Source organism: Herpailurus yagouaroundi, unplaced genomic scaffold (genome assembly GCF_014898765.1).
Source record: "Herpailurus yagouaroundi ecotype Mexico unplaced genomic scaffold, PumYag 180, whole genome shotgun sequence".
NCBI lineage: Eukaryota > Metazoa > Chordata > Mammalia > Carnivora > Felidae > Herpailurus > Herpailurus yagouaroundi.
The window spans coordinates 7,739,786-7,764,468 of NW_024412411.1; the positions used below are offsets into that span (position 1 = coordinate 7,739,786).

A 24,683-nucleotide genomic window follows, 5' to 3' on the forward strand; every position below is an offset into this window, starting at 1 on the left:
TCCTAAATGAATATTTATCCTGTTTCAATAAGACACTAAAATCACTTTTCCAAAAAAGCTAAAGCTAAACATTGTCAACTGCATCTATTCATACCTAGATTATCCTTCTTATACTTCTCGTATTTAACAGCCCTTATAATGAGGACCACTAAAGAGAACAAAATGTGGTACGTGCACCACATGGTATTTACATATTATTGAAGTCTGTAAAGATTTCTAAGGTTATCTTTCTGAGGCCTGATGCTAGAGGTAGATGAGTCATTATGGCATTGAACTACCAACAATTTCCTGGGCTTACATCCTGTACAAATGACCCTTACTTTTTTAAGGTTATGGTAATGATTAAGAACATGTACTCTAAAAACTTAAACTGAAATCCTGGCTCCTCCACTTATGAACTAGCCAAGTTAACTTCTTTTGAGAATAAATTTCTCCAAGTGAAAATGGGGTTAAGTATGTAGTATACATATGTATGTATGTAGTTAATACATATGTCATGAAGTTATTATAAAGATAAAATGAAACAAAATATGTGAAAAGCTTAACCTCATATTAACTAAATGGTAAGTGTCCAACAAATGGGTAATAACTACTTTTTTGTTTGTTTCCTTTCTTTCCAAAGGTCTAAGTTCTCATTTGGTTGGTCTCAAGACCTCTTTATACTTTCAATTACTGAAGATCTCAAAGGGATTTTGTTTATGTAGGTTATGTCCACTAGTATTTACCATCAAAATTGAGAAATTTAAAAAACTGTGATTTTAAAACAATGATAAACCCATATAAGTCATAAAGAACATTTTTTAATAAAAATTCATAAGAGGAGTGGTACTGTTTTACATTTTTATAAATCTCTTTCATGTCTGGCTTAATAGAAGACAGCTGGATTCTCATATCTGCTTATGCATTCAATCTGTTGTGCTATCACATGTCACGAAGACTTTGGAAAACTTCAATGTACACTCATGAGAGAATGAGAATGAAAAAGGCAAATACTGTCTTAGTATTACTATGAAAATAATTTTAATCTCAAAGGCCTCTCCTGAAAGGATCTCAGGAGGCCTCAGGGAATCTCCAGACCAAATTCTTGAGAATCACCATTTCAGAAAATGGTTCTCAATGAGGAGTGTTAATTCTGGGCTTTATCTCTGGAGACCTTCACTCAGAAGGGTGGTGGCAATGAGTATATTTTAAAAGTTCCAAAAGTAATTATTATGTGAACCCATGATTAAGAACCACTACTCTAAAAATTGTTTAGATTCCCTAATTGATATCCTTTTTTAGAAAGCCTCTTGACTAAAATTCTTAAATGAACGATAACATGTTTTGGTGAGGATGTAGAGAAACTCCTCATACACAGCTTGTAGGAATGTAAAATTGTGCAGCTGCTGTGGAGAAGTCTGGTGATCCCTCAAAAAGTTAAACATAGAATTATCATATGACCCAGCAATTCTACTTCTGAGTATATACCTCAAAGAAATGAAAATAGATGTTGAAACAAAACCTTGTACATGAATGTTCATAGCAGCATTATTCATGATAGCCAAAACTTGGAAAAACCCCAAATGTATGTTAACAGACTAATGGAAAAACAAAAGGTGACATATCCATACAAAGGAATATTATTCAGCCAGAAAGAGGAATGAAGTACTAATATACCCCACAATATGGATAAACCTTGGCATTATGCTGAAACTAAAGAAGGCAGACATGAAAAGCCCCATATTGTAAGCTTTCATTTCTGTGAAATATCCAGAACAGGCAAATATTTAGAGACAGAAAGCAGAAGAGTGAGCGCCAAGGACCAGGGAGAAGGGGGAATAGAGAGTGAATGCTTCGTGGGTATGGGATTTCCCAGTGATGAAAATGTTCTGGAACTAGACAGCGGTGCTGGTTGCACAATGGCATGGATAGTAAACTTCTTGTTACGTGTATTTTATCACAATAAAAAGTTCTTTTAAGTTTATTGGAACTAATTGTCCATGAGGTACTTCACACATTTTATTGTATCCTTGCTACCCAAAAAACACTATACAACATGGTCATCCTGTTCTTGGTGGCTATTTCTGACTCCTCTTTCAGCTGCTTGCAACCTCTGAGACTGCCACTTCCGACCACTTACGGCTGCTCTTTCCCATCTTACGCTTTCCTCTACCTACAGCCCTTTCTTAGTAAGCACTGATGGTCAATCAGGATACTTTTTCATTTCATTTTAGGTTACAACCTAATGGTAACACATCCAATAAAGTTTATAGCTTTTAAGATCCCTTTTGCTCAGGCTCAGTGATTTACCAAAAATGACTTCTTTTTGGCATGTGTCTTTCCCCCCTACCTCCTTTAGCTACTCTCTGGTCTAAAGCTGTTGTGGAACACTGTGGATTCTAAAAGGATTCAGTCAGTTTACTAACTGAGTAAAAGGAAGTTTTGTTGTAAATGCTTAAACGATGTACTGCAGTGGTTCTACAGCAGCATTAGACTCCCTGGGGCTTGTTAAAATTCAGCTTGCTGGACCCCACACTCAAGGTTTCTGCTTCAGGAGGTCTTAGGGTAGGCCTGAGAGGTCATATTTCTACAAGCTCCCAAGTGATGCTGCTGGTCCAAGGACAACACTTTGAGGACAACCGATCTGGAGGGGGGGGGGTTCTCAATCTTGACTGTGTAGAATAAGTTATGGTTCTTCAAAAACAATCATGAGACCCAGTCCCACCTGCAGACCGATTAAATCTGTTTTTCTGGGGGCTTGAGTTGAAATATGATGCACCTATATTTTTTAAAAGGCTTGCCAGACATTCTTTCTTTCCCTCCAGACATTCTAATGGACAGCTAGAGTTGAGAACCGCTGATGTAGACCTTCTAATTACCAATTATAATGCAACATAAAAGGGACAAATAATTGGTACAGAGGTACCATTTGCATAAGAGCTATAGACTAAGAATGAAATAAGACATTTTTAATATTCTTGACCAACTCCAAATCAGAGCTTGTTCTATGAACACAAAAGCATAAAGAGACCATGACAGACTAGAAACAGAGGCAGGATGCTTTTAGAGGAACACTTGGCCTGCAGAAATAATGCAGAAAAATCTCTATTTCTCTGCATTCATTTTCCCTGTATTCTAGAAGAGGAGGAAGAGGAGGGGGAGGGAAAGGATGGGTGAGAGGAGAAAAGGAAGACACAGAATAGAGAAATACCCATTTAGACCCTGCAGTAAGTCTTTTACGAGTGTACCAAGTGACATATACAGGGATTTCAGAGCTGCACAACAATGCACTAGGAAAACACTAGGAAAAAATACCCATCAGTAATAAAATAGATGATTTGTGGCATATTCATACAAAGGAATATCCCACAGTAGCGAAAATGAATAGATTATGCAACATGAATATAAGGTAACAATGTGGAGGCTATTAGGAATATATTAAGTGAATAAAGGAAGTCATAGAAGAATACACACAGATGATTCCATTTATACAAAATTCAAAAGCTTGTGAAACTAAAAAATGAGTTGTTTATGAACATATGTGATGACACTATGAACAAAAAATGATAAACACAAAATTGAGGCTAGTGGCTAGTTCTCATGGGGAGGGAAGGGGAAAGTATGTAGAGGAGACTACAGAAACATTTTGGGAGGACCAGAGTGTTGAATATATCATTATTCTTTATACTTTACTTACACATCTATTTAAAAAGTAATTTTGTGTCCATGCAATATTTAGGCACCAAAAAAGACACAGGATGGACAAACTAATGGAACACAATAAAAAGTAAAAATGACAAAATTATACTAAAACTAAAGAGCAGGCATTGGCATCAGAGCCCCAAACACCTGACCACAATGCCACTCAGTTCTTCATACTTCCTACCTTTCTCCTCTCTCTGTCCATTCAATTTAACTCAACAAACATTAACACACCCTGAGTACCTGTATTTGTCCAGCATTATTACTGTGCTAAGGGCAACAGAAACCTTAGCACCTCACAGCACATAACACGAGTGACTTCAATGCTTTATGCTTTGGCCAGAGGTCAGTTAAATTTGCACTGTTCAATATGGTGACTACTAGCCATATATGGCTATTTAACATTTACACTACTTAAAATTAAGTAAAATTAATAAAAATTCAGTCTCTCAAACTGGCCACATTTCAAGTGCTCAACAGCCACATACAGCAGCTAGTGGCTACTGTATTGGACAGTGAAGATACAGAACACTCCCATTGCCGCAGTGAGTCCTACTGTCTAGCACCAAAGTAGACTGCTAAATTCTCAATGAATACAGAAGATAAACAACTGAGAAAAACATGTGCTCAGACAATGGGACATGAGGGAAGGGATCAAAGGAGGCCAGAGTTGCTGGGGCCTACTCATACATGTTTTACTTTACCCACAGCTATTGACCTGTCATGTCAGGTCCCTGTGGCTCTCCTCCCCTGTCTCATATCTGTTCCTTTATAAAAATAATGCCCTGCTTTGTGTTTGGAGCCATAGTTTTCCTCTTCTGATAAAATGGCTGCCTTTCTGAAAGGCACTGATACACAACCTAAGAATTATTCAGTAATCCATATTTCTAGCTTTTATTTAACTTTCCATCTATGTGCATACCTAACTCTGAGAAGCAGGCTTTGACAGGCTATTAAATCATCTCATGGCCAACCATAAGCCATTGCATTTATCATCTTCAAAAGATGAGGATGAACCAACTATTCTCCAATGATAGTGGTTTCCTGAGAAGGAACATTCAAAACAGATACATGATACAATGAATAGTTCTTCCATCTTTTGATTTGGTTTCACTTATAAATACGACACTAAATGCCAAAAAGAAACAATGAGTGCTGAATAATACTAAAAACAAATACTTTTAATTATATGGATTATGGCATAATCTACACAAAAGGTAGGGACACTTTGGATTGAACAATTTGAGCAGGTATCTTCAAATTCTCCTGTCATACTCAATGCTCAATAGCTATATATGAAATACCAGTATTATTATATCAAACACATATTTTGGCTACAATGGGCATGCTTGTAAATTTTGAGATAATTCTTTATACAGTAGTCCCCAAAGCACAGTCTTCCCAGACTTCAAATGTTCTCACTGAATCTTGCACTATACTGCTGTGAAGTAGAATCAGGAGGAAAGCACAGAATAATTACCCAGTTGAAGAAACTAAGTAAAAGTCACTAAAAGATGTTACAGAAACAAAAACATTTAGGTTTTTATCTTTATCTTCCAACCTCCATCATGATCCACACACTAAATTTGCCTCTTAAATGTGAAATATGGCTGGCTCAGGTTTTGCATATTCTCCAAATTGTAGAGATTTATGTGACACATGTATATTTATCTGTTCTATGCACCCGTTTCAAGTGGCAAAATATGGGTTTTAATTTTTCAGTGCAGGGGTATACAATAGGAGATAAAGTGGGAACTGACATCAGGAGAAATAAATACGATTATCAACTAACAAATGTGAGTGAGCTTATTTGTTACCAATTTCTACTGGTGAGAGAGAAGCAAAAAACCATGGCTGGCTGAGTGTCTTATTACCAATTTCTTTTCGAGAAGCAAAAATGAAATTTCCTTTTATTTTATAAAAAAGGAAGCAAATCTGTCTTACTAAAGCAAAATACATACAAGTGGTTTCTGTAATTCATGTACACAGTTTATAGGTGATTTAAAATAATTTTTAATAACACCAAAGTTTCTAAATTCATACAAAAAGAAATTCATACCAACAATATGGGACGGTAAAACGAAATTCTGTTAAATGAAATGATGTTACATTAAAATATCTAAACAGATCCAATATATTATTCCAGGTGTGTTAATGTATTTTTTGATGGAAAAAAAATTTTTTTAAGTAGAAAGATTGGTGAAAAAAGTCAAAAGTACAGAAGTAATTCAAGCCTACAGGTCATAGCAACCAACCAAGAAGAAATAGATATAGCAGCCTAGGCCCTAACTATCTTACAACAATCATTATCTACTATGAAGTCATATTCATTTATTTCTTCATTAAACAAACATTAGGCTACTAACCACTATAAAAAAGAAATAAATCAGGCATGGCCTTTGCCCTCAAGGCTTATATAGACTAGGAGGGGAAATCACAGACCTAAATGTACAAGCTACAATGACAAAATTCCTAAGGAAAAAAATAGAAGAAAATCCTTGTAACCTTTTGAGTAAGATATAAAAATCATGAATCAAATAAGAAAAAAGTGAGTAAGTATGTATCAACAAAATAAAAAAAACCTGTAGTCTTCAAAAGGTACTGTAAAAAGATGGAAATAGCAAGGCACACTGGGAGAAAGTATGTACAATACATACATATGATAAAGGACTAGTATCTAAAGCATATGAATAACTCTTATAACTAAATAATAAAAAGACAAAGAACCTAACAAAAATGTGGAAAGGAACTGAAAGCACAGTTAACAAAAGAAGATACATAAATGGCCAATAAGCACATGAGAAAAAAAATTTCAACAATATTAGTCATCACAGAAATGCAAATTAAAACTGTAATGAGACATATACTTAGAAGGACTAAAAAAATACTGACAACATCAATTTTTGTCAAACATGTGGATCAAATAGAACTCTCATCTTTTGTTGGTGGGCATATAAAATAATACAAGTACTTCGCAAAACTGTTGGGCAGTTTCTTATAAAATTAATCACACATTTACCATACAATCCAGCAATTCCTAGGTATTTACCCAGAGGAAATGAAAACATGTGCACACATAGACTTGTGCATAAATTTTTATACAGTTTCATTATAATATCCCCAAACTGGAAACTAATGTCCATCAAAAGGTAAGTGAATTAACAAATTGTATATTCATGCAATGGAATAATATTTAGCAATAAAAAGGAACAAACTACTGGATGAATCTCAAAAGCATTATGTTGAGTGAAAGAAGTCAAATACAAAAAAGTAAATACTGTATAATACTATTTATATAAACCTAAACAAATTATATAAATACTATTTATATGAAATTCTAGAAAAGAAAAATTCAATAAATTTTTTTCAATGTTTATTTATTTTTGAGAGACAGAGAGAGACAGTACATGAATGGGAGAGGGGCAAAGAGTGAGGGAGACAAAGGATCTGAAGCAGGTTCGAGGATTCGAGCTGTTAGCACAGGGCTCGATGCAGGGCTCAAACTCACAAGCCGGGAGATCATGACCTGAGCCGAAGTTGGATGCTTAACCAACTGAGCCACCCAGGAGTCTTACAGAAAAGGAAAATTCTAGTCTGTGACAACAGAAAGTTGATCAATGGTTGCTTAGGGCCTGGGGCCAGAGAGGGAGACTGCCTGCAAAGGGAAACAGGGGACTTTTATTTTGGTGATAGAAATATTTATTTTTATTACAGTAGTGGTTATAAGGCTTTATTAATTTGTCAAAATTTATTGAACTGTACATTTACAATGGGTGGTTTTCTCATATATAAAGTATATTCAATAAAGTTGATTGAGAAACAACAATAACAAAAAGCGCTTATTCATGCATTGGCTTAATTACTCAATTGGCCTGTTACTTAAGTTCTAATCACTGCACTATAAAAGGTGAAGTGTCAGGCTCCTGGAACCATAGAAGGGGCATAGCAATCATCTACTTCAAAGAACAAGAGATTCCAGAACTCAGTGATGTCTCATTGTCAACATAGCTGACCACAGCTCTTAGGGTAGATTATGACCTGATCTGCTCTCAGAGTTTATTTCTGATTTGGTCTTCAAATTCTGAAAGGTATCTTATTTTTGTGTCCTAATCCCTTCCTTCATTCCAAGGTACTGGTATAGTTTAACCTTCTGACCTGTCTTGTCTTGTGAGTTTCGAATTCTGGCAGACTCACTATTTGTCTCAGTCTTCTGCTTTGCATAAACGTCAGTGCTGTTACTCTTATGAAACTGGCTGCCTGCTATTTTTCCTGGTTACAACACCTTGGCTTCTTTCTTTATAATCACGCTGGGTTCTACAGGTCCCAGATGTCATAACGACCATCATCACAGCACTTACCATTTCAGCGTCAAACTGTGATAAACACTGGGCTGCACACAGTATCTAATTCTCACAATAGCTCTGCAAGGTGGCCATTACTATTCATCCTTATAGTTAGGAAGTGGAGGCTCAGATAAACTTACAAAACTAGTATGTATAAAAGGAGAATGCTAATTTGGGGCACGTGGGTGGCTCAGTTGGTTAAGCCATCTGACTTCAGTTCAGGCCATGATCTCACGGTTCGTGGGTTCGAGCCCCACATCGGGCTCTGTGCTAACAGCTCAGAGCCTGGAGCCTACTTCCGATTCTGTGTCTCCTTCTCTCTCTGCCCCTCCCCTGCCTCTCTGTCTCAAAAATAAATAAACATTTAAAAAAAGAAAAAAGTGTTTTTTTTGTTTTTCATTTTTTTTTTTTTAAAGGAGAATTCTAATTTAAGTTTGACTATATGACAATTTGCTTGGACAAATTCAGCACTTTCTGGTAGGGATAACATTATCTCAGTAGCTACTTCACTCTGTAATAGCACTGGCAACCCTCTATATGTCAATTGACAAGTCTGTCCCATATTTTTAACATTCTCCTTGGTGTCCAACACAGTTACATACCATCTGGGTAAACACTAAAATTATTACCGAATAAATGAGTACCCAGAGTTATTTTTAGGTAGAAGAAAACAAGCTGGGGGGAAAAAAAAGACAAATGACACAAATTTTCTCTGTTCCCAACCCAACCTAAATTCTACAAACATGTAATAAACAGATTTTTTTCCCCCTTCTCCTAAAAAAGTAATTAAACCCACCAGAGCAAAACAATTTGGACAAGATTACACAGTAATTGTAGACAATAATAATATCAGTTTTGCTCTTTATAGCTCCAATTACTGTCCATAATGCTTAAATTACTACAGATTAATTGATACCTCACTATAGTAACCTGTTAGACAATGCTAACAGGCATTGCATTTTATGCAAAATGAGTTCTGTTTGTATCATTCCTCAAAGGACTGACTGGTAATTTTTTTTAACTCACAGCAAACGTGCTTATTTCAAAGGCATTCAGTCCTTTAGATATTTTGCTCAGCCAGACCTGAGATAAAAGAAGAATGGGGCTGATTCTCTGATACACCTGAAGTGGAGAAAAGGAAAATTAGTAACAGCCTTCACAAAGGAATGCAATACTAGAAATAGGTAGAGAAGCCCATGTTTAGACTTGCAAGGTGGTATGCTGATACTGCAGAGTTAATAATGCGTTAGACAAAGGCACTAACTCATCATACAAATAATGCAGAGCCTAACGAGAAATGAAAGTAAATCATCACCACTCAAGCTAATAAAAATGAAGTTCAAATAGTAAATTAAGCACAGATATTTATAGGAGTCCCCCTTCTACTTGCTAGATGGGGTAATGCCCGATTCATGAATCATTTCATGAAGACAATTAGATCTTAAAAAAAAAAAAAACACAGATATTTACATTCACTCCTTCCTGAGACAATCTTAAAATAATAATAAGTTAAAAGGAAGAAAGGGGAAGAGGGTCTTCAGGGGACAAGAGACTTCAACCAATCTTTGGTTGAAGAAATAGTTGTTGAGTGATGACCAACGTGTCAAAGTCTGGAAACCATTACCTAGAATAGAGAGTTAAGTATGCTGCAGAAGACAGGAGGTGAACTGCACACAGAACCTTGGTGAGGCTGGAGATGGGGGAAATGGAGATTCACTGATTGAGTTTACATACGGAACTGTCAGCCCTCACACTTCCCACAGAATGGCTGGAAGCCAGATGTCGCCATCAACCAGGGAAGAGTCTTTCTCCAGGGCAGTAGTCCTCAGCATCATCCTCACCTGACAGGTTTGTCATGACACAGATTGCCGGGCCCCACTCCCACTGTTTTTAATCCAGTAGTGGTTGCCAGGGGCTGGGGAGAAGAGGAATGGGTGGTGCCTACTAATGGATAAGTAATGAAACTATAAAAAATATAAAATTAGATAGTGGTAATGGTTGTGAAAGAGGACCCAGCTGTGCTTTAAACTGCCTCTATTTTGACTTCAGACTATACTTTCTAACTGAAGTTCTTTCCAGCTTATCTTTTCACTCAGGCAAAAGACCCAATGGGCAAAGCATCCTGTGATGGGAACCAAAACTACCCCGTTGAGCACTGACTGCCCTGACTTCGGCAAGCCCCCACATGACTGACTCCAAGACAGTGACCGACCTGATCTTTACTGCCCACCTGCACACACTCACCAATCTTTGTCCCACATCTTCCTTATATGAACCTGCCAGTATTTTCAGCACATTGGAGACAGCCTTTGGGATATTAGTCTGCTATTTTCCCAGCATGGTCCTCACTGATATAAATTCCTGTCTTGTTTCACCACCACCTGTCTTTCCACCTTTGGATTTTGCCAGCAGCAAAGGGCTCAACCTGGTCTGTTTGGGACCTCCAAAGTCATGTGCTCCTGCACCCTTGGGCCCTAATTACAGTTGCACAATTTTGCAAATATAGTAAAAACTACTGAATTATAAATTATTTTTTATTTTTTTTTAAAAAAAAATTTTTTTTTCAACGTTTATTTATTTTTGGGACAGAGAGAGACAGAGCATGAACAGGGGAGGGGCAGAGAGAGAGAGGGAGACACAGAATCGGAAACAGGCTCCAGGCTCTGAGCCATCAGCCCAGAGCCCGACGCGGGGCTCGAACTCACAGACCGCGAGATCGTGACCTGGCTGAAGTCGGACGCTTAACCGACTGCGCCACCCAGGCGCCCCTGAATTATAAATTTTAAAGGGTGAATTTTATGGTAAGTTAGTTATATCTCAATAAAGTTCTTCTTTAAAAAATCATTTACTCATCTGTACACAGGGCTCTAACCAAAGCCCAACACATAGATTGGAAAACATCTTAAATCATGTCTCCCTTTTGTCTTTCCTATGTTAAACTTATTCAGATTCTTCAACCATTTCTTTAGACCATGATGTCCACATTCCTCTCATCCTGGCTGTTGCCCTAAAGTCAGATAGGATACGAAGTCACAACCTTTTCATACAAAGTTTAATAAAAGATTATAAGTATTTGGAAGTAGATAAGGGAACAGGGCAGAAAAGCTAGACAGTTTACTAGCTTTTCATGATTTGGCTAAATATAATTCATTCAAGGATAGTGTATTACACAAGACATTAAAGTACCAAAAGACATTCCACAACCAAATACAGATAACATGTACTGGGGTAACTAAAAGTCTGTATACCAAAAATGCTCTAAAGTTGTATTAACTAGATTCCTGTTGTTCCAAGAACAGAAAAGCAATACAATCCAAACTAAATATAACAGCCAGGGGTCATTAAATATAAATGACATTTTACAATGCACTCTCATGTAATCATTCCACTGATAAGGTTACTTCTAAATTCAATTCGACCTAGACAAGGTTGAAATTCCCTTGCCATATGCTGTTCTTGCCTCAGGACAGTCTTTTGTATATATAACAGTTACCATGCTGTGAGTTTTTTACTTAATGCCCATCATGCTCATTCGATTGTACAGGGTCATGAAGGTTGGGATCCTATCTGTTGTGTTCATCTCTGTATCCCAGCACCTAACCTAGTGTTTGGTACACAGCTGACTCTCAACAAATGTTCAGTCAAGCTGAGATTGATTTTTGAGCTCTGAATCAGGCAAATGATAGCAAAAGAAATTATGAAGACAAAGAGGAACATGATACAGTTTGAGGAATTTGTGGGCTAATTGGGAGATAAGCATATAAACAGGTAATTACAAGTTTTTTTATAAATAGGATTGACAGAAATCCTTTCCAACAGGTATTAAAGTCTTGATTCTGTATTAATAATGTTACAAAATTAAACAGTCCCTAAATCCAAAAGCTCAGAGTCTAATCAACAGAGAAAAAAAATCAGTGATTCCAGTGTTATAAAACAGAATAAAGCAACATGGATGTACAAAAGAAGCACACTTAAACAAGTAAGATGTGGGGGTGGGAGTGGGGATCCTGGGAGAGACTTTTTTTTAAGTTAAAAAAAATTTTTTAATATCTACTTATTTTTGAGAGAGAGTGCAAGTGGGGAGGTACAGAGAGACAGGGAGACACAGAATTCGAAGCAGGCTCCAGGCTCCAACCTGTCAGCATAGAGCCCGTCACGAGGCTTGAACCCACAAACCATGAGATCATGACCTGAGCTGAAGTCGGATGCTTAACTCACTAAGCCACCCAGGCGTCCCTGGGAGAGATCATTTTTAAGCTGAGTTTAGATGGGATAGGCAGGGGTTAGCTAGACAAAGGCATGGGGACATTCCAGGCAGAATAACAACAAAGGCGCAGAAACACCTGTATATTAAACAGGATGTGATTAGACAGTTATAAGCAGTTTAGGATAGCTGAAGCAAAACGAAGTAGATGCAAATGACTGGAAAGATGCAATGGGTGTTGAAAAAGAAAAGTTGGGGATGATATTAACACAGCTACTGGAAAGATTAACACAAACTGGAAAGAAGGTAGTACCATTTCCTGGCATTGGGAATTCAGAAGGAAAAAACAGACTGAGGGAATAAGATGATGGATTTAGTTTTGAACATGTTGAGATGGTTAAACAATAGCCAACTGGAGAAGACAAGTGGCATTTCACAGGTGGGAACCGAGCAGAGATTTCACATTGGAGATATGAATTTCACAACACCATTCTTTGACCATTACCTCATAATTGTGCAGATTTTAACCCTACCTAGCACTTCCATACCAATGATTCTTCATTGAGACCTCCAATTCTTTAAATCCACCACTTTTTCCATCATCACCCACCACCCCAACTTCCTCACTCCTTCTTGATCATGACCTTCCGTACCTATCTACTTCCATCAATCTCATTTGGCAATACCCAACCCCTGGTTAACCCAAATATTCACAATCTCTGTACTGCACCCAGACAAACTAAATATTCCTACTAAAAATGAAAAGCCTCTGCACTTACTGCTCAATTTGCCTGAAATGCTCATCCGCTAGCTATACTGTACAAATGAAGACATTGGTAAGGAGACAATGAAGTTCCTGAGTCTTTTATACAAATAGTCTGCAAATTCATATTTCTACCAAAATTTATTTTTTTTCCTTTTTAAAGTTTATTTATTTATTTTTGAGAGAGAGAGAGAGAGAGAGAGAGAGAGAATGCAAGCAGGGGAGAAGGACAGAGAGAGAAAGAGAGAGAGAGGGGGACTCCCAAGCAGGCTCTGCACTGTCAGACCCTGACATGGCGCTTGATCTCACAAATAGTGAGATCATGACCTAAGCCAAAATTAAGAGTCGGACACTTAACTGACTGAGCCATCCAGGCGCCCCAAAATAGTTAATTTTTAACATACATAATACACTAAAAAGAAATCTCTTTGCTTTAAGGTCCCATTATCATATCAAGAGAACAGCATAAAGAACCATCATTATTCATTATTCCTATTTCATTATTCATGAAATTAGGTAATTAAAGATCTCAAAGTTCCATGGTGATATCTTTTCCATGAAATAGAGTAAAAGAAGTGATTAATATATATTTAACTCTGGTGTGGGCTTGATTTTATAGCAGAAACTATACAGACAAATTTGGAAGAATGAGAATTCAATTTACCAATACTTACTAAATATCTACTAATTTTAGTAGACATAAATATTTAGGATGTTTATAATCTGAGGTAGACATGAAAAGAACTAAAAACTGGCTAAATGTTAAGAGGAACTTTTTTCCTTTAGGACATGAGATAGGTGAGTACTGTAAGAAAAAAGAGAAAAATAATATTTGAGAAAAGCAGGGAAGGACTCAAGGAGAAAGTCTGCCTTCAGTTGAGCTGTGGAGAAATGAAATATGGAAAAAAAGCAGTCTACTGCTACAGGGAGGGGCATTAGAAACAGGCATGTGCAAAAACATATAGAATGAATAATAGCTATAATCAAAAAACTCTTGAAAATCAAAGAAGTATAAATTAACAAAGTTCAGATAATCATCTAAGCATCAAGTGGGTGAGGAATGAGAAAGTTATATGGGATGGGAAGACAGTTTCACACTCAATTATAAAGGATACCTCTGTAACTCAGGTTCACATGTTGACATCCTTACCACAGCCACTTAACAGGATGAGTACATCCTGAATATGAATGTTTCATGGCTTGTGAGCTCAGCATGTGAACTGATGAGATGACCCACGGGAGTGAGTTTAAGATTGCTCATACCAATCACAAAGCAAACAATCAAACTAGAATAAAATCAACTTGAAGTGTAAGCTGATTCCTCCTTGTCCCCACAATGGAAACAGCTGATTTTTTCTCATTAAAAAAGTAATAAATACTAGTTTTTTGGATCTGAATAAAAGACAAACTTAAAGAAGAAAATAAAAATTAGCAGAGATGGCCACTGCTTATTAGTTGAACACTGATGTATATTTTTCCTGCATACACATGCATACACATTATAAAAACCTGGAATCACATTCTACTTTCTGTTTCATAACCATTTTCCCCCTTTTAACAACATGGTGTAAAGCTTTATCATCAGTTTTAAAAGCTGTACAGTAATCCATTGTTTGGATCATTCATAATTAATTTTACCCTCAGTTCATTGCCAAGGTCCATTATATCCAGTTTTAATTTTTAAGTTTCTTTGTTGAGCAATGTGTTGTTATTTTGAAAGAGTAAGTTTTTTTAATTTTTTTTTAAATGTTTATTTTTGAGAGAGAGAGAGACAGAGTTCGAGCTGGGGAGGGGCAGAGAGAGAGGGAGACACAGAATTTGAAGCAGGCTCCAGGCTCAGAGCCCGACACGGGGCTCAAACCCACGAACTGTGAGATCATGACCTGAGCCGAAGTCGGACGCTTAACCGACTGAGTCGCCCAGGCGCCCGGAAAGAGGAACAAGAATTTTTAAAGAAAATTTTAACTCCAGTAGAGTTAACATACAATGTTATATTAGTTTCAGGTGTACAATAGCGTGATTCAACAGTTCCATCCATTACTCAGTGCTCATCAAGATAAGTGTACTCTTAATCCCCATCCCCTATTTCACCCACCCTCCCACCCACCACCCCTCTGGTAACCATCAGTTTGTTCTCTACAGCTAGGAGTCTGTTGTTCAGCTATTTTAACTATTTCTTAAATTAGCACTTCATGATTTATACTTTCTTAAAAGGTATTTTAGTTTCCTAAGGTGGTCATAACAAATTACCACAAAATGCTAGGCGTAAAAGCATACACATTTATTCTCTCACAGTTATAAATGCTAGAAATCTGAAATCGAAGCGTTGGCAGAGCCATGCTCCTTGTAAGGTTCTAAGGAGGAACTTTCCTAGTTTCTGGTGCCTCTCAGCAATCTTTAGTATGCATTCCTCAGCATCACTCCTATCTCTGCTTCTGTCTTCACATGGTCTTCTTCCCTCCATGACTATCTCCTCCATGTCTCTGAATTCAAACACCCTTATTTCTTTTGAAAGATAAGAGTCAGTGAATTTAGGCCCACCCTAATCCACTATTTTAATTTGATTCTATCTGCAAAGATCTTTTTTCCAAATCAGGCTGTATTCAAGGGATTTCTTTTTGGGGTACATTAATTCAAGCCACTACAGATGTCATCCAAAAGACAGAGAAATTTGTACTACTTTGTTCAAATAGAATAAAACTAACTGAATCCTTTCATGAACCTAAGATGCATATAGGGTTAAGTGATCTTATTTTCCCTATATATTTAAAACATTTTGCTATTTCATCATCCTATAAATTATTTCATCATTACTCATCAATTACTCCTAATTAGGTTAAAAAAGAGTAAAATATTGAAAATAGAAGAATGGTGGGTGCTTATGACAGACACATAGTGGATAAGAGGAAGATACAGAATGAGATAAATCAGCACCATTATATCATCCTCAGTTTTCTTACCGCAGTACACACAGAATTGTGTCATCTGTAAGAAAAGCCTGGAGACAGTATTGTTAAAGTCTTTTTGTAGTTTTCAGAGAACACAGTTGAGAATTGAGATCTTTTATTCTTCACTCACAATGACAAAGAGAAGAAAAATGATAAAGATGCTTCATAAATATTAGGCAAGCCAGGAAATGAATGCAAAGAGACAGATAGTAACAAGCGAATAATGGTAAAATTGGTTGTATATAAGTGAAATCTCAGACAATGAGCCTACACAGATAACGATATCCTAAATGAATTTTCTCAAACCCAAGAACTGATAAGGGAACAATACATTTTTAAGGGCAAAAAGGAAACATGATATTTTATCCAATTAGTTATTCTACAGTTACGACTTCATCATGCAATGACATGCAACAAGAACTTGGATCATACCATTCTGCTGAAAGGGTATGCAACAATATTGTTTCATCATTTGTGCATAAGAATTTACTTGATATGGTTAATAAATGAACAAAGGCTGAAGGCAAGGATGTATACAAAGGTGTTTGGAGGAAATAATATCAGGTACAAATAAAAGAAGTTAAGTGATTTGATAATTGGTGTTTACGAATCTAAAAATAAAAATATTTTGCAATTATGGATCAAAATAGATGGCCATACTTTCTTCAACAAGATTATGAGCTATCCTGTTTTCAAAAGTATTACTTTTTGATGATGAGAGTGCAAGAACCAGAAGTAATAATAAGCTAGACATTATTAAAGAAGTATTTGAAATCGAGAATCTATATTAAATATAGATATATTTCTGGTTCATGCCATGGCAGTCAATAAATAGCTACATTCAAAGTGCTGTGTCTAGATGGGCTATTTTTAAAACCCAGAAAAGTGGGAATAAAAATTGAGGTTTGCTACCATCATCAAGACAATGAAAAACAACCCCAGGAATCGGAAAAAAAAAATTTGTAAATCATATATCTGATAAGGGACTTATATCCAGAGTATATAAAGAACTCTCACAACTAAATAATAAAAGACAACCAAACCAAAAAAAAAAGAACCAAAGACTTAAATAGACATTCTTCCACAGAAGATACCCAAATGGCCAACAGGCACACTCACCATCAGTAGTCATTAGGGAAATGAAAATCAAAACCATAATAAGATGCCATTTTGGCACAATAAAAAAGACATACAGTACGTGTTGACAAGAATGTAATGCAGGCACTGTGGAAAACAGCCTAGCAGTTCCTCACAGTTCCTACCATGTGACACACAGGTTCCATTTCTAAGTATCTATCAAGAGAAATGGTCACACAAATATTTGCACTCAAATATTCACTATTCGCTATCACTATATTCGCTCTTACTAATAATAGCCAAAAAGTAGAAATAACCCAAATGCCCATTATTACCTGCTGAATGTATAAACAACTATAGTATACTCATATATGTTATTTGGCAATAAAATCAAATGAAATACTACTACATGCTGCAATGTGTACAGACATTGAAAATATTATGCAAAGTGGAACAAAATATGATATACTATGTATTTCATTTGTATGAAATATCCAGAATGGGCAAATGCACAGACACATAAAGTAGACAAGTGGTTGCACAGAGTGGGAGGGAGGATAGAGGGTAAGTGCTAATGGGAAAAAGTTTCTTTTTGGATGACAAAAATATTCTTAAATTAGATTATGGTGATATTTGAACTGTGAAAATACACTAAAACCCATTGAATTGTATCCTTTAAATTGATAAATTTTATGGTAAGCAAGTTATCTCTCAATAAATTAGTCTGTAAAAATTTGGGTTTGCTATGTTTAAATTCTTATTAAAATTCTAATAAAGTTGATTTTCACTATTTCTTTATTTTTGCTTCTGAAAATTATTCAGAAGATGGCTTAAAAATATTTATTAAAAATAAGGTGAATTATCCCCAGATGGTAAAAGGTGATGACTATTTTCTTGGTACAGTGAGGGTTAATCAAGCTTCCTAAATGGATAGATTATTAGTAATTTTCCCTAGAGTAAATAAAGTTGCTTTCAGCATTTTTGTTTATACATCTTTACAAAGTTGTAAGATCATTCTCTTAAGAAAAATTCCTAGACATGAAATCCTTGGTAAAAGGTATTTCTATAGAGAGGCTCTACCAATTTATATTTCCAACAGCAATGTTCAAGAGGAAAACATGTTTTATCCTGAAATATGCTTGCCTTCATAGCTTACTAAAAAAATACATCATAAGGAAAAAACACCTGTTAACAAAACACCAAAAGCAAAAAGCAAAAGCAAAACAAAACCAACAAAGAAAGAAAAACAATAATGATCAGGGGTGCATGGCTCAGATCATGATCTTGTGGTCTGTGAGTTCAAGCCCCACATCCAGCTCTGTGCTGACAGCTCAGAGCCTGTAGCCTGCTTCAGATTCTGTGTCTCCCTCTCTCTGCCCCTCCCCTGCTCACACATTCTCTCTCTCTCTCAAGAACATTAAAAAATAAATAAAATAAAAAATAAAATAAAAATAAAATAAAATAAATAAAATAAAATAAAACATAAAACAATAAAACATTAAATAAACAATAACACATAAATAATAAAACATTAAAAAATAAATAAAATAAAAAATAAAAATAAAATAAGATAAAATAAATAAAAGAAAATAAATAAAAGAAAAGAAAAGAAAAAACCAATAATAATCAAAAGCTGTTTCAAATACATGAGGTTGAATATTTTCCTTATTCTGGCTTTAACTGACAAGAAATGTAAATTTTTATTACATGACCTATCTGAACATAGGTTTTGCAATTTAGTATTCCTAATTTTCTCAGAATAAATATGTCATGTATAAGTTATATTTAGAGGCAGAATATGATAAAAACACTTAGCTTTCTCTTATTTAAAAAACGTATTTATAGCTGTGTCTACTGAGGGTGTAGAAGCCATAATCCCCCTAGAGCAGCAAGATACCCAGTGACTGAGTCTTGGTTTCTAAAATAACACTTTCCAGTAAAAGGAACCAAGTCTCTGAAGAAATGGCTGATTCTGGGTCTGGGTAGGGAAAATTAAAAACCTAGGATAAATGCCAAAACTTGGGAGCAACCAAGGTATTCCTCGGCAGGTGAATGGATAAACTATGGTCCATCCAGATTAACAGAATATTATTCAGCACTAAAAAGAAATGAGCTATCCAGACCTGGAGGAACCTTGAATGTATACGACACTAAGTGAAAGAAACCACTCTTAAAAGGCTACTTACTCTACGATTCCAACTATAGGACATTCTGAAAAAGGCAAAACTCTGGAGGCAGTAAAAAGAACAGTGGTTGCCAGGGATTAAGAGGGAGGGAGTGATGAATAGGAAGAGCACATTTAGGTCCTTGATCCATTTTGAGTTTATTTTTTGTGAATGGTGTAAGAAAGTGGTCTCGTTTCATTCTTCTGCATGTTGCTGTCCAGTTCTCTCAGCACCGTTTGCTAAAGAGACTGTCTTTTTTCCATTGGATACTCCTTCCTGCTTTGTCAACGATTAGTTGGCCATACATTTGTAGGTCCAATTCTGGGTTCTCTATTCTATTCCACTGGTCTATGTGTCTGTTTTTGTGCCAATACCATACTGTCTTGATGTTACAGCTTTGTAGCAGAGGCTGAAGTCTGGGATTGTGATGCCTCCCGCTTTGGTTTTCTTTTTCAGTATTAAAAATAGAACTACCCTACGACTCAGCAATAGCACTACTAGGAATTTACCCAAAGGATACGGGAGTGCTGATGTACAGGGGCACATGCCACAATGTTTATAGCAGCGCTTTCAACAATAGCCAAATTATGGAAACAGCCTAAATGTCTATCAACTGATGAATGGATAAAGAAGATGTGGTTTATATCTACAGTGGAATACTACTTGGCAAAAATGAGAAAGAATGAAATCATGCCATTTGCAGCAACTGGAAGGTATTATGTTAAGTGAAAGAAGTCAGTCAGAGAAAGACAGATATCATATGTGTTCACTCATATGTGGAACTTGAGAAACTTGACAGAAGACCATGGGGGAAGGGAAGGAGAAAAAAAATAGTTACAAACAGAGAGGGAGGAAGGCAAACCATAAGAGACTCTTAAATAGAGAACAAACCGAGGGCAAATGAGGGGTTGGGGGAGAGGGGAAAATGGGTGATGGGCATTCAAGAGGGCACTTGTTGGGATGGGCACTGGGTGTTGTATGTAAGCAATGAACCATAGGAATCTACCTCCAAAACACTGTACACACTGTATGTTAGCCAATTTGACAATAAATTATATTTTTAAAAAATCTAAAAAAATAAAATCACCTTTTTGCACCAAAAAAAAAGGGAGGGGGAAGAGCACAGAGGACTTTTAGGATAGTGAAACTATTCTAAATGATACTATAATGGCAGATATATGCCATTATTACACATTTGTCCAAAACAATAGAATGTACACCACCAAAAGTGAATCCTAATGTAAACTACAAACTTAAGAGTATTAATAATGTGTCAGTGTAGGTTCACTGATCTAAATAAATAAATAAATAAATAAGGGGTGTCTTACAGTACCAGAGAATAAGGAAGTACTCAAAAAACAAAATGATAGGGGCATGTCAAAAGGATATGAGAGTTGATGTGAATGAGTTGCCAACAGCTAAAACTACAACAGTTTGAACAACAAAATACGTAACAGAACTAGAGTATAACCCAACCTATAAAATAAATACATGAGTCCCTCCTGATATAAGTGAGTACAAAAATCACTAAGAGGGAAGTGGTAACAAATGTTCCATACAGAAGAATTCCAAATACCCTACCTTCCAGGAGGTGATGCTTAATTCCATCTCCCACCTCCCTAGAGTGAGGGTTGGCTAGACCTGGTGACTTACTTCCAAAGAACAAAGAAAGGGAAAAATAGTATATTTTCAGTGGAGAAACCCAACAGACACTATTTTAGCCAAGTAATAAAGGTTAATAATATTAATATTAATAAAGGTTAACATGGATGTCACATACCCCCTGATATCAGATCACTTCACCTCTATAGTACTCTTTCCAAAAACCCATATAACCCCAGTTTAAATATGAGAAAAACATCAGACAAATCCAGACTGGGATACATTCTACAAGTCATGAAAAAGAAAAAAAGACTGACGAATTGATGCAGACTAGAAGAGACTGGGGAGGCATAACAAACTGGATCCTGGAAGAAGGCACTGCTGGAAAACATGAAATCCAAATAAAGTCTGGAGTGCAGTTAATAGTAATGTATTAACATTGGGTTCTTAGTTTTGTTGGCTGTATCATGGCAATGTACAATAGTAAGAATGGGGGAAACTGGGCAAGAGGTATAAAAAAGTCTGCACTATCTGTGCAACTTTTATATATTTAAAAATTGCTCAAAATTAGAAAGTTTATTAAAAACAACAACAAAATTAAACTTTAATATGGAGCCATAAAACCACTAAACCAACATAGATATTTTTTTGAAAAATGTTGATGTTCCAAATTTAACTACCATTTACTCCATTTTGAAAGTCCGCTAAATAGGGGTGCCTGGGTGCTCAGTCAGTTGAGCACCCGACTTCAGCTCAGGGCATGATCAGGTTTGTGAGTTTGAGCCCCGCATCAGGCTCACTGCTGTCAGCACTGAGCCTGCTTCAGATCCTCTGACCCCCAATCTCTCCCTACTCATACTCTCTCTCTCTCAAAAACAAAACAAAATTTGAAAGTCTGCTGAATAAAATGAAAGAAAAAGCAGAGGGAAGAGTAACAATTTTTCATTGGAGATTAAATCAGGCATTAATCTGAAACATGAGGTACTGCATATTAATAGTCCTAGAACTATGCATATTCAACTAGATACATTTGACTGACTTATTAGAAATACTTCAAAACACATTAAATAATACTGAACCTCCTCTTCTGCCAATTTAATCTTCTGTCAGGTTTCGCTGTACATTGTGTTCTATGGTTTCTTTCACGTTACTGAGAAAGAGGGAACATATTTAATCCACTAGGTGGTATTATAATGGCAAACACTTAGTAAATTTATATATTTCAGGTATTAGGACATTTCTGAGGGGAAGGTACTTTGCCATTAACTTTATAGATAAAAAAAAAAAAAAGAAAACCAAAAAATTAAGAAAGATTATGCAAAAAACTTGGATGTAAGGCCAAAATGTAAACAGTGTGTCCTTTCAATGGACTATGAGGACACAGACCCATTCAAATGTTATTTAATTGCTTATCAGAAAGTACTCTGCTCTATTATTCTATTTACTATTGAATTAAATACCCCAGATTAAGTAAATTTACATGTTAACTTGTAGATTTTTGTCTAGGAGAGCTGCAAATCATTTCTGTCAGGTAGAAGAGAAAATTCCAAATTAAAGAAATGGTGTCTAGGACATTATTAACCAGTTTGTAACTACCCTAGTAATCTTATTCTAAAATTCCTTTCTTAAATTGCCTATGAATACACAGCTCTTCAAATGCTCTCTGAACTAGTCTTACTCCTTTACTTGTTCCCTCAGTAATTAATGAATTGACTAAAATATTTGATACATGTTCAGTTTATATTTGTATGAGGCATGATTTTAATTAAAAAAAAAATTTTTTTTAACGTTTATTTATTTTTGAGACAGAGACAGAGCATGAACGGGGGAGGGTCAGAGAGAGGGAGACACAGAATCTGAAACAGGCTCCAGGCTCTGAGCTGTCAGCACAGAGCCCGACGCGGGGCTCGAACTCACGGACCGCGAGATCATGACCTGAGCCGAAGTCGGCCGCTTAACCGACCGAGCCACCCAGGCACCCCTTTAATTTTTTAAAATTATGCTTTGAAAGGCATACGGAATTTTCCATGACATGCCTAACATGACCTTTTCTACACACAGCTCTGCAAATCCTACACTCTCACAGGGCTATTACAATAATAGGTTTTCTGCACAGTATTCTGATAGTCTTGTTAATTATCTGGTTATTAGACTTATCAAATAACAATTTCTGTCTCAAAGATAAATCAGAAAAAAGAATCTAAGTAAAGTATATGTTATTTTCAAGACCATGTGATCTGACTTCCAAGACTTTCTGATTTGTCATATGTCGCTCCTGATGGTTCTGTGGGTTAATTTTCTATATTTAAGCCAATTACTTAAAAAATTTTTTTCTTCCATCTGTTCCAGGTACTACTTTTTTTGTTTTTGTTTTTTTTAAATGAAAGGGGCTAATACCTGGCTCTGATGTGAACTAAAACTGCCTTTACTTTCATAAACATGATTAAGTACACGTAAATTGTGAGATTTATGCAAAAAAAAAAAAAAAATTAGGAGAAAGAAAAAAAAATCACAACTTCATCTTTCCAGTATTATATTTTTCACTAAAACCAGAAGTCTAGACTACTGTATTTTTGGAAGAAACCTGGTTATTGTGAAATCTAAATGTACTCTGGTGAATTCAAGTGGACTAATTATAAACACTAATTTCAATTTTTAGGTTTTAGCATTGGGAAGAAAAGCATTATTTCACTCTTACACAACCCATAATCGGTAGTCTATTAAAGCAAAAGAGAAAGAAAATTCTGTACCCTGACATCACTTCTAGGTGAAGTTGTCCCGAAACAGTTAAGAAAGCAGGAACATTGAAGAAATTCTCCTCAGGCACCTTAATTTTACTTGAAGGCTGCAAATGAAAAACACGAACCACAAAAAGCTATGAGACGTTTTGTTCTACTTTTTGCATTCACATACATGCCACAACTAAAAATTACAATGCAATTAAACATACGTGAGGACAAGTCATTTTCTTAAAAATGGAGGCAGTTCTCAGTATATCCTTAAAAGAGAAGATGCCTACTTGGAAAGTGCTAAGGTCAAGGAAGTTTGCTCTGTATTTTCAAAATGTACAACAACCAAAGGGCAAAGTACTTCTGTCACAAAATACATTTCTGCATAAAAAGTATTTCTGATTGATGGGGCGCCTAGGTGGCTCAGTCAGTTAAGTGTCCGACTTCAGCTCAGGCCATGATCTCACAGTCCGTGAGTTTGAACCCCGTGTTGGGTTCTGTGCTGACAGCTCAGAGCCTGGAGCCTGTTTCAGATTCTGTGTCTCCCTCTCTCTCTGACCTTCCCCCATTCATGCTCTGTCTCTCTCTGTCTCAAAAATAAATAAATGTTAAAAAAAAAAAAAAGTATTTCTGATTGAGAGACAAGCCAAAGTAAGACATTATGAATTAAAATTTTAAATGTGAAGAATTATATAATCTCTTAAAATTCTGACCTATGCTTGAGATTTGATTTTCTCAAGGGAATAGCCTCTAGAACATGTGTTGTCCTATTATTAAATTTTATTAATAATGCTTTTAATGCAGATTTTTATAAACATATTATAAATTTTTATATACATTATTTCACTTAATTTCCACCACAACTCAGAGGTAAGAAGAGCAGAACCCTATCTTTAAAAGATATTGGGAGCAACTGGGGCACCTGGGTAGCTCAGGTTTAGGTTAAGCGTCCAATTCTTGGTTTTGGCTCAGGTCACGATCTTGTGGTTTCGTGGGTTCGAGCCCCACGTAGAGCTCAGTGCTGACAGGGTGGAGCTTGCTTGGGCCTCTCTCTCGCTCTCTCTCTCTCTCTCTCTCTCTCTGCTCCCCCCAGCTTGTACTGTCTCTGTCTCTCTCAAAATAAATAAATAAACTTAAAAAAAATATTTAAAAGATTGGGAGCAATTAGATT

At 36.1% G+C, this 24,683-nt stretch overlaps 1 protein-coding gene across 4 annotated transcripts in view; it reads right to left on the reverse strand.

Annotated features, from left to right (window-relative positions):
- NARS2 (asparaginyl-tRNA synthetase 2, mitochondrial) overlaps window positions 1-24,683 on the reverse strand; it is a 132,839-nt gene that overhangs the window by 50,343 nt on the left and 57,813 nt on the right. For all 4 annotated transcript variants that reach the window (XM_040489484.1, XM_040489485.1, XM_040489483.1 and 1 more), the window contains one exon: window positions 23,534-23,628. In XM_040489484.1, the coding sequence (XP_040345418.1) occupies window positions 23,534-23,628 (95 nt within the window). The remainder of the gene's footprint in view (window positions 1-23,533; window positions 23,629-24,683) is intronic.